At 37.0% G+C, this 10,522-nt stretch overlaps 1 protein-coding gene across 1 annotated transcript in view; it reads right to left on the minus strand.

The window, feature by feature from the left end:
• The window catches only part of CMPK2 (cytidine/uridine monophosphate kinase 2), a 48,863-nt gene extending 45,627 nt beyond the window's left edge, over positions 1 to 3,236 (minus strand). The window contains exon 1 of the mRNA XM_010707950.2: positions 2,748 to 3,236. Within this exon, the coding sequence (XP_010706252.1) occupies positions 2,748 to 3,236 (489 nt within the window). The remainder of the gene's footprint in view (positions 1 to 2,747) is intronic.
• Positions 3,237 to 10,522: the final 7,286 nt, after the last annotated feature.

A 10,522-nucleotide genomic window follows, 5' to 3' on the forward strand; every position in this document is an offset into this window, starting at 1 on the left:
AGAAAAGAAAAGAAAAGAAAAGAAAAGAAAAGAAAAGAAAGAAGAAAGCTATTCAGTGGTAAAAGCTGTGCTACAAAAAACAGGAATTGAATTTCATTGAATACCTGGGTCTTGTTAGAGCTGCCCATACTATGGTTTTTACTTCCATGTAATGTCTTCGCACACCCAAAAAATATGTTGCACAGCAGGAGATCATTGCCACAAGTTAAATTATGTGATTCTAGCTAGTAAAATGTCTCATTCTGTAGTATACACTTTAAATACCTAGACATATATTGTACATAACACTCCATGCCATAGAGCTCTCATAAATGTGTTTTGTTCGGGTCAGATTTTAAAGGGCCAGCCAACCTCTGTATCTGCTCAAATCAACTGTAAAACAGCATCTGGAAAGCTGAGTAGAACCATGTAAGGACAAAAGTATCTAAAATGTATGGCACTGGCATAGGGTTGCATTCAGTGATGTCAAAGGTGGTGTACAAATGTACCTCAGTGGTAAAAATTGGTTGAAAGAGGAAGACTCCTTAGAAAGTCAGTCTTTGTCAGTGTTCATTGCTAAATATTGGGAAGAGAACTTTGTCAATAGAACATAAAAGAAATTAGAAACATAGCTACTCTTAGGGTGGATACTTAGTAATTCCTGAAAGGGTGGATGGAATTCAAATCACAGTTTGCTCATGTTTCTGCATAGGACATTTTCTGTGGGGGAAGACAAAAGAAGAAGGAAAATAAATCTTTGCATCAAAGAAGATGAATGAGATGGGGAGAATGCATGCAGAAGAAAGGGTCAGAAATGTCCTGAAGGGGGGCATTTTTTCAAGGTATATGCAGAGTTTACATATGCTTTATGTAAGGCATGATTATTGCTTTTCCTTTGGTGTAAAGCCTCAGTGTTGGCAGTTTTTCTTCCCTGATGATCTAATCCCTTTCTAGTCCAGGTTTTTCTCCCCTTAGCTCGTTTGTCATATATGGTAAATATGACAAACACTGATACAGTTGAAACACTGAGAGCTCGCAGAGGGCCCACATCATTACTTAAAATGGATCCATCGCACTCTCATGCAGAAAATTGTTCAAGGTCTTGTTAACTTGTGTTCACTAGGATGTTTGTGTCTGACATTTTGCTCTGTGCGTCCTGTTACCTAGGGGAAGAAAGTATCACACTTTACAAAGTATATGAATCACTTCATTCTCTCCCAAGTAAAATGCACCCATGTATGCAGGACCTCAAACTGCAAAGGCTTATCTGAGTCTTGCACTTGAAGCAGTATGTTGATGGTGGAGCCTGTTTTGAGTAGATGGTCTGTGCTGCTCTGACTGTAAAAATGCATCAACAAGAACATTCAGTATAGATCTGCATATTTACCAGGAATTAGTAAAACCCTGAGTTTAAACCCTTGTTTTGATAAACTGTTTTCCCTTCAATGAATTCTTCCCACTTTTCCTGCAAGAATCTGACTGAAGTTGGTTGTCAAACACAACAAACATAAAATTCCTCGAAGCAGTTCATTCCTCCAGTTTACATACTCTTCATTCTTATCAGAGTCAGGCTGAACTTCATGATTTCCATCAAGTTCCAAATTTCTAACAGAAAAGAAAGCACTGGGTTAATGCGGATAAATTTTTGCTTGCAGGAGGCAGAAGAACCAACCCTGTATTCAGGCTCAGAGAAATAACTGAAGCAAGGCCCAGGCTCATTTTTGGGAAGCACAGCAGGTTTCAGAGATCAGTTATTCCAGATGCCATGCGCTAGTCTAACAGTTTCATAGGAAATTGAAGAACTTTGTGAAGAGCTTCTCCAGAAAGATCACATGGTCTCAGGCCACCATTTCCAGAGGAAGAAAAGCAAAAATGTTCCCTCCAAATTCCAGCACTGATTTAAATGTTCATGCAGTGACACTATGAACTGTTTATCGTTGTATCAACTCATCTTCCCTTCAAAGTCCTCACATATTACTATTTTCTTGTTATATGTTAAACTCTTAAAGTGGTTTAAATTCTTATACCATTAAAAGTTTAAGGACACATAATAGTTCAAATTACATTAAGGATTCACAGTAGACTGCAGCCTTAAAGTAGTTTAGAACCACATAAAAATGTCCTGATCCTTCACCATCTGGCTGTCACCCAATTTATATGGCTTCAGGATCCTGGACATGTCAATCTCAAATCCCTCCTTCCAGATACAATTTTGAATGCCTTCCAGGTCTGACCTTGAGCGCCAGGGTGGGGACATCCACAACCTCGACAACCTGTTCCACTGTCTCAACAACTTCACAGTAAAGAATTTTTTCCTAATACCTAGTCTAAATCTACCCTCTTTCAGTTCAAAACCATTTCCCCTCGTCCTGTCACTACATGCCCTTGTAAAAAGTCCTTCCCCTGCTTTCCAGTAGGTTCCCTTTAGGTACTGGAAGGTCACTATAAAGTGCCCCCCAGGAGCTTTCTTTTTTCCAGGCTGAAGAGCCCTAGTGCTCTTAGCCTGTCTTTGTATTGGAGGTGCTCCAGCTATCTGATCATCTTGTGACCCTCCTCTGGATCCACTCCAACAGCTCCATGTCCTTCTGTTCAATTCTGTGCCACAACTGGATGCAGAACTCCAGGTGGGGTCTCAAGAAAGCAGAGTAGATGGGCAGAATCACCTCCCTTGACCTCTTGGTCATAATTCTCTTGATGCAACTCAGGATAAAGTTGGCCCTCTGGGCTGCAAGCTTATGTTGTCAGCTCATGTTAAGTCTTTTGCAAACCAACAGATCCAAATCCTTCTCCTCAGGGCTGCTCTCAAGCCATTCTCCACTCAATCTGTATTTGAGTTTGGGATTACACCTTCCCAGATGCAGAACCTTGCACTTGGCCTTATTGAATTTCATGTGGTTGATATGGGCCCATCTCTCAAACCTGTCCAAGTCCCTCAAGTTGGCATCCCTTTCCTCTAGCATGTCAACTGCACCACTGATCTTGGTGTCATCTACAGACTTGCTGAGGATACACTTGATCCCACTGCCCATGTTGCCTACAAAGATGTCGAACAGAACAGGTTCCAGTCCCTGAGGAATGCCACTCATCACTAAGTCTTTTCTTGGACTCTGAGCCATTGACTGCAACTCTCTGAGTGCTATACCATCCAGCCAATAACTTATCCAGAGAGTGGTCCATCCATCAAATCCATTTTTCTCCAATATGGTGATCAGGATGTCATGCAGGCTGGTGTCAAACACTTTGCAACAAGACCGCATAGATGACATGAGTTGCTCTTCCTTTATCCACTAACACTATAACTCCAGCAATTAAAGGCCACCAAGTTTGTCAGGCATGACTTGCCCTTGGTGAAGTTATGCTGGCTACCCTAAATCATCCCATCATTGTTTTCCATGTGCCTTAGTAAAGTCTTCAGGAGGATCTTGGTAGGCACAGAGGTGAGACTGATTGGACTGCAGTTCCCTGCATCTTCTTTGTTTCCTTTTGTAAAATGGGGATTATGTTTCCCCTTTTCCAGTCAGAGGGAAATTTACAAATACTTTAGTATGGTTAACTTTTGGACAAAGATGTGGCTGATCAAAAGTTTACATCAAGATATCTTCATGTATTTTTGTTTGTTGTTTTTTTGTTTGCTCGTTTGATTTGTTTTTCAGAAGAGAAGTGGCTGTTTGATTGTTAAGAATTAAGGATAAAGGGAAAGTTTAATGATGAACTTTTTAGTTTTTGATTAAGAGGAACTCAAATGTCAGCATGAGTCTGTGTATATGTATGAGTAGATTGGTACTGAAACATTCATGGAAGAAATTAATCAATGTGAAACACATTAGTGCTAATACTTTCTGGTTAGTGAATGAAATGTCATAAAGACATTTCCTGTATTTTTGTTTATATCTCTCTCTTTTCAGTAATATGGACAATTTCCCTTCCCACTGAAATCTCTGTAGACGTTCTGTCAATTTTATTAATATTCAGAAAAGTACATTTGAATTCTCACCCTTTGTATAACTTTACTGAAACTGAACAGATATTACAGTAATAATATTCTGACATTATTTTTTCATGTGGTCTATTTTTTAAAGATAAGGGATAATTAACTGATTTCATCCTGCTCTCTCATAACTGCTTGATTTTTATATTTGTGAATAAAGTTTTTCCAAGATGATTAATTATAGCATTCCTTTCAAGAATTGATTGTTTGGTATCAAACAAGAAGCAAGTTTATATTGTAACCTATCCCTTACCTGAAAAAGTTACTGTACCTCTTCCCTTTGTCTGTCTACCCGTTTTCATTACAAAATACTTGTGAGGACCAATTAAAGCTGAAGATTATAACCTATTTGTCAAATGTAGAAACTGCATGAGAGATTCACAATTTAGTGAGAGTTTGGAAATGAGGAAGCATATTTAAGTAGACTAACATCTGCAGCTGTGCTTCCATGGGAAAAAATCTACCTTTAAGAGTCGTTCTAAGTATGAAGTTATTTAAACAACTTATTAAATATATAGATAGGTGTGCATGTGAAAACAGTGTATGTCCTTCCTTTGACACTGGGGTGTACTTGCTTTTTCAGCTTGCAAGTCTCACTTAAGTGTTTAAAGTTAGTCAATAAAGTGTGCGAAAAATAAATGAATAAATCACTCAATAACAGTGTTCATGCATTAAGAATATGGACACTTAGGTTATAGCTGTCTGAACAGCTGGATGTAAGGCTTATGGGACCTATGTGTTCAGCTAATTGAAGAGAAGCTGAGATTCATATTGTGTCTTTATATGGAGGAAAGCACATCTGACAACTAATTTCAATGATTTTTCAGTTTTTCTCAAAATGAAGTAATGATGGCTGAAGAATGAATTTTGAATAAGGTATTTTTGGGTTGAGCTGGATAATCAGGATAGTCTGTCTGCCTCACCATCCAGTGGTGTTTATAATCTTAATTCATCATTTTTTACTTGGCCTTGGGGAGAATGAGTAATGGGTTTATTAACATTACACTTGGTGTTCATGCCGTGTGCAAATGTCTTCTTTCAAGACTCAGAGTGTCATCTTAAATGGTTAGATTTTTTTCTTTTTTTTTTAAATTTTGTCTTGGCTTACCACTACCTGGCTTGCATTCACAGGGCTGTGTTTTTTCTACCTTACACTAAAGAGCCTTCACTGTTGAAGAAGTGAAATCACAACAACCAGATTCAGTAAAAAATTAATACAGAGAATTTTGTTTAGCAGATGCCCTGATGGTATGTGCCTTGTTCCTTGACCGTGCTGATTTCAAGGGCCATGCTGATTTCTTGATCTGGGATCAGAAACGGTTTTTGTCTAAGTCAAAAGTTTTCAAAGATGATAAAATCTGCCAAAAGCTGCCTTACCCTTCACTTGCAGAGTGATCTGTCTGTTGAGATCCCCTATGTCCATTTGTATATTCAGTTTCCTACATAAGAAGTAACAGCTCAGAAATGAATAGCATTCTGGAATGTGTTCATCTGTGTCTGTAATATCCAGTTTATTTCTCCGGCACATAAATAAATGTGCCAAAGAAATAAATGTTTCAACTTCTGTAAAATCTATGGCTTCAAAATAAGTAAATTATAATGTCGTACAAAAAAAGAAAAAAAAAAATCAGATGATCTCTATGCCTCTTAAATTAACACCATGAAAGTATACTGATATTTTTTGATGTGCTGTCTAGTGACAAGATTAGGAGAACTATTAAAGGTTAGAAAAATATAAATCTGAGACTGCACCTCAAAACTTTGATAAATTTTTCACCGAGATGGCTACACAAAGATTCCAGGCAAAAAAATCCACATGACCACTCAGAATTACAGTAAATGCTTTGGTAAATAAGGTTGTCACTCACTTGGGGATGGTTTTACACTTCTACGAACAGCTTGTGTAAGTTTGGGTCTTTTTGACTTGGTCCTTCCACCTTTGACTTTAAGTGAGATTTCAGTTTAGAGTCAGTAAAGTGAAGTGCCTATAGACAGGCATTAAGTTGAGGAAAAGAAGCTTCTAAATGTTAAGACACTTTGAAAATTAGTATTTCAGTGTTTCAGAACCTTGACAATCCCCTGACCTAATTATGCAATCTACTGCTTATAAGTGCTGTGAATCAAAAGAGAAAACTACTAATTTGCAGCTCAATTTTTACAATAGTCTTGAGTTTCCATTTTGCCTTGTGGAATATCTCATTTTATTCCAAAACAAGCTCCCTTTCCAAACTCTGATACTGATTCCCTCTGTGTTCTTCGGGAAAGAGCCTCCAAAGCCTGTTTTCCTGAAGTTTTGTCCTTTGTATAGTCCTGAGATTACTGATCTTCACCTACTTGCAGTGGCTCTGGTATGCCCCTGGTGCTGCAGCTGAGGAAAGTTAAACCTTCTGGAGTGAATTAGCTTCTGCTTCAGTTTGGCAGGTATCAGATAGAAAATAAATGGGTTTAGGAGCTCTAGGGACATTAGTGCTGCTGCTTTAAAGGAGATAGTGGAAAATAAATATGGCTAAATGAAAGAAAATATATTTACTTTAGTTCACCTAAGCTTTGCTTTCAGGAAAAAAAAAAAAAGGTGGGATTGGAGAAAAGGAGGAATCCAGGTCAGCAAATGATGCCCCTAGAGTCACACAAGACATAAAGTCAAGCCTGAGTATAATTTGACTCCTGTGTTTAACTACACTAGTCCAATAAACCATTTTTATTACAACACACAAAGCAGAGTTGCCAGCCATCTCTACATTTACTGAAGGTCATTAATTTTGTTTTTAAATAAAAAGCATTCCTCTCTCTGAGAAAAACAAAAAACAAACAAAAAAAAACCCTCATGAAACATAAATTTTAAGTTTAGAGAGATGTAGTTACAGACAAACATTTAAAGATAATATTCACTATTATTCACAGCTTTGGCACTATTTCATATAGCATTTCAGCATATATTTTTTAATGTTTCAATAAAGCCAAGGATTTCATTTAGAAAACCACTTTTTTAAGCAGATGTCCCTAAGGATTTCCAAAAGCCAACAGTTGGAAAAGTGTGGGGTCATGTCAGCAAAATGTATGCTTTGTTTCAATAAATTCATTAGCAGGTGGGTTGCTTATTCTGATGCAAAGTGCCAAGTTATAGAGGTCAACGGATTTATAAGGTTCAAAGAGGAGAATTTACAACCCCGAAGGGGGGTGGCTGGCATGAGGAATTGCTAGTACTATTGTGAGCTGTTAGAGTCAAGAGTGGGACTCCTGATCAACTAAAACTTGTCTGACACCAAGAAACTTTGTTCACGAAAGCTTTATTCCATAGCTGTAGCTCACATAAATTGTATGTGAAGCTGTTATTGTTATTGCCATTTATTTACATTGCAGAGGTGCCCAGAGGCCCCACACAGGATCAGGATCCAGCTGTGTTTTGTACTATACAAACACAAAGATATAATCTACCACTAAGGCACTTTTAGTCATCAAAAAAGGGTGATGTGGAAAAGGATAAAGGTAATATATAAAAATAAAAAGAAAGTAATTTCACAGTGAGCTTTATACACATCAGACTTTTAAAAATTGTTCCTCAGAGTTTGTTCTTCTTTACAGAGACGAATCTAGCTACAATATTTGAGAAGGAAGGACAAAGTCTTCTGCTAACTGCTGGAAGAATGTTTCTTGTTTCAGAAGAAACGCAGAGGACAAAGAGAAATGCCTTGAACACACCTTCAGGGTGAGAACTCTATGGAGCATTTGCAAGGGAAAGAAAATTAGTTTCTAAGGTTTAAGGTTTGGTTACAAGCCAAGAAACTGGACTCTTCTCAAGGTTTGCTGAGGTTTCCAAATCCTCTCACAACGCTAGGAGAGGTTTGCAGAGAAAGTAATCTGACTTACAGTTTACAATGGATTATACAAAGTCTTGATCCAGTTCTTAAGATTTGAGATGAAATTCTCTTTGGGCTTTGAGATTTATTCAAATCCAAATGATAGGCTGTAAACCCACTGAAGCCTGTTAAAACAATTCAGACGAACCTCTGCAAGCTGAAATCATATATTTGAACCAAAAAGCTCATGGAAATTTTTGAACCACTGAAATCAATAAGAATTCTGACACAGACTTGAATTAGAGTAGTAGTAGATGTAACTTCAGACTTTTGAAATTTGTAAGGAGAAAGTGCAAGTATCGCCCCAAAAGCAAAGAGAATGCAGGTGGCAAAGAAAAATACTATTGCAGCTATAGCCAAAACAGGAGTTCCGCAAGCAGCACAGATTTTTCACAGTAGTGTTAGAAGTTGAAGATGGTCTTCTATTCTCTTGCTCCATTCACCACTGTGACATTTATATTTCAAAAAGTTAAGCTTTACCATATCTGTACAACTGAACTTTCACATGACGAATACTAGTCTGCCATAATGCATATTTACACTCTAAAGAAAATGTAGCTAAAGAGCCCTTTAGAAAATAAATAAAACACTAAGTATTTGCAAGGTCTTTTTGAAACTCAGTTATCATCAATATAAATTAGGCCTGTGTCACCACACCATAAACTATTGACTACCTATAAAATAGTTCTACTAGAATTACGGACTCTGGGCCATGTAAAATATTTTATGCTCACAAAGGGAATTTTTTAAAGGTAATTTTGAGGATTTAAATTAAAAATTCATTTTAACCCCTTTCAGGTGAAAAAATACATTTTGTGCATTCACACAAATTTGATACATGTATTGCACTTCTGTAAAATGGTGTGAGTGTATCTGTCATAGGTTTCTGAAATGCATGAAGATGAATGAGTTCCTCATTGCAAACAATATGTGACGCAAAACCAGCAAGTTTAAGGTAGTTTATACTACAAGGAGGTAATTTTGCCCTTTTGGTTTCACTGTGATTTATACAGCTATTATGTCACAAAAAAGAGTACCCTTAGAGCCTGCTTTTTTATTATTAATTACAGTTACTAAGAGGTAAGAGACTCTGTATGGTCTGAGTGTTGGAATAGTCTCCTGCCTCCCAACCTGTCCGTTAAGAAAGCTCACACCTCATAAATAAATGCAACCAATAATATCAAATCTCTTCTTTTTTTTCTTTTTTTTTTTTCAGTTCACAAAAGATAGACAAATACAGAAAAGTTACATTTGTTATTAACACATGGATAACAAAGACTTGCTTGTCAAAAGGGCACAACCGAAGAGATAGAAAAGTTGAAGGTAAAGCTTTGATTGTGCTGCACAGTTTTTGCTGGATGCTACTCTCCCTTTCCAGTTGTCTCCTTGCTGCTGCTCCCTCAAGATGTTCACTTTGGTTGCAGCTGCACCAGGCTCTCTTACTCTGATCTTCTTATGCTGACTCTACTTTCTTCCTTCCCATGACCCTTCATTTTCAAGTGCCTACTATCCAGCCAATCTCCCTTCTCAAACTGTAACACCAATGTGATACTCATCATACAGAAATTAATTTCATAAATAACTATTTAAAAATTCAACTTATACTATTCCATATATTGCTCTGTATCTCTGGGTAAATTTTCTATGTAGTTTCTGTATGTATTCTGTGCGTTTTCTATGTTTATTTTCAGCATATATCTGATGATTGATTCAAAGAAGAGAGAGATTTTTCCCAAGTCAGCTGTTTTTTATTCTCCTACCAGTGTTTCCTGGTATATTAACAGTGCCCTCTACAGAATCATTAATAGATATAACATAAGCTACAAAACACCATTTCAGTGACAATGACATTTCTCTGTTACAGTTTTATTAGTGGAGAAAATTGACTTCCTCATGAAATTTTAAAATAAAATTTTGCATGTTCTCTTTTTGTCTTCTTTAGAAATTGGAAGATACAAGTTTTCTAAAATGTTTTAACACCACAGACAATATTAGAGATAAAATAAGACAGCGCAGTAATACTTCCAACAAGGAAGAGAAGAAAAAATGCAAATGTGGAAGGGAAAACTTGTATTTGTATTGTCAGCTAGGAAAGGACAACGCGGGCAGCCAAATAAACAATATTTTATTTAAAGTATTTTAAAGTCACAGTTCTGAATTTCAATCATTATAAAATATGACAGTACGTTAGTCCATACCGCGGGCCACTGGGAGTGCCTTAATGGGTTTGCAAAGCCTTAATCCACAAGTATGGATTGCCACATTCCTTTTTTTTACAACCCAGATCCTACACAGAGCAACAAATGCAAACTGCAAAAAGACATGATGCTTTCACATAGGCAGCACAAGCTTATGACAATGTAATATTAAGGATAATAAGGTGTTTAGTAACTGTTTATGATACAGATGTGAGGATGTAGTAGCAGTTGAGATTTTCCAAATGTTTCAGTCTGTTTCAAAGTATGTGTGGGAATATAAAAAGCTCCATTTCTGAGCATATTTCCCCTGTAACCTAAAGCCGTGTTCCTCCCCACCTTACTCTTTTTTCTTACATCCTCTGAGTATAATTCAATTAAAAATAAAGACATGTTTTGCTACTTGCTAAAAGGAAGCATGTGTTACTCATTAAAAAATTGGCTGGCACAAATGAGTGGCCTGCAGATAATGTACCAGTTTATATTGACTTCCTTCTTTTTTT

The sequence above is a fragment of the Meleagris gallopavo genome, chromosome 2 (assembly GCF_000146605.3).
Source record: "Meleagris gallopavo isolate NT-WF06-2002-E0010 breed Aviagen turkey brand Nicholas breeding stock chromosome 2, Turkey_5.1, whole genome shotgun sequence".
Classification (NCBI taxonomy): domain Eukaryota; kingdom Metazoa; phylum Chordata; class Aves; order Galliformes; family Phasianidae; genus Meleagris; species Meleagris gallopavo.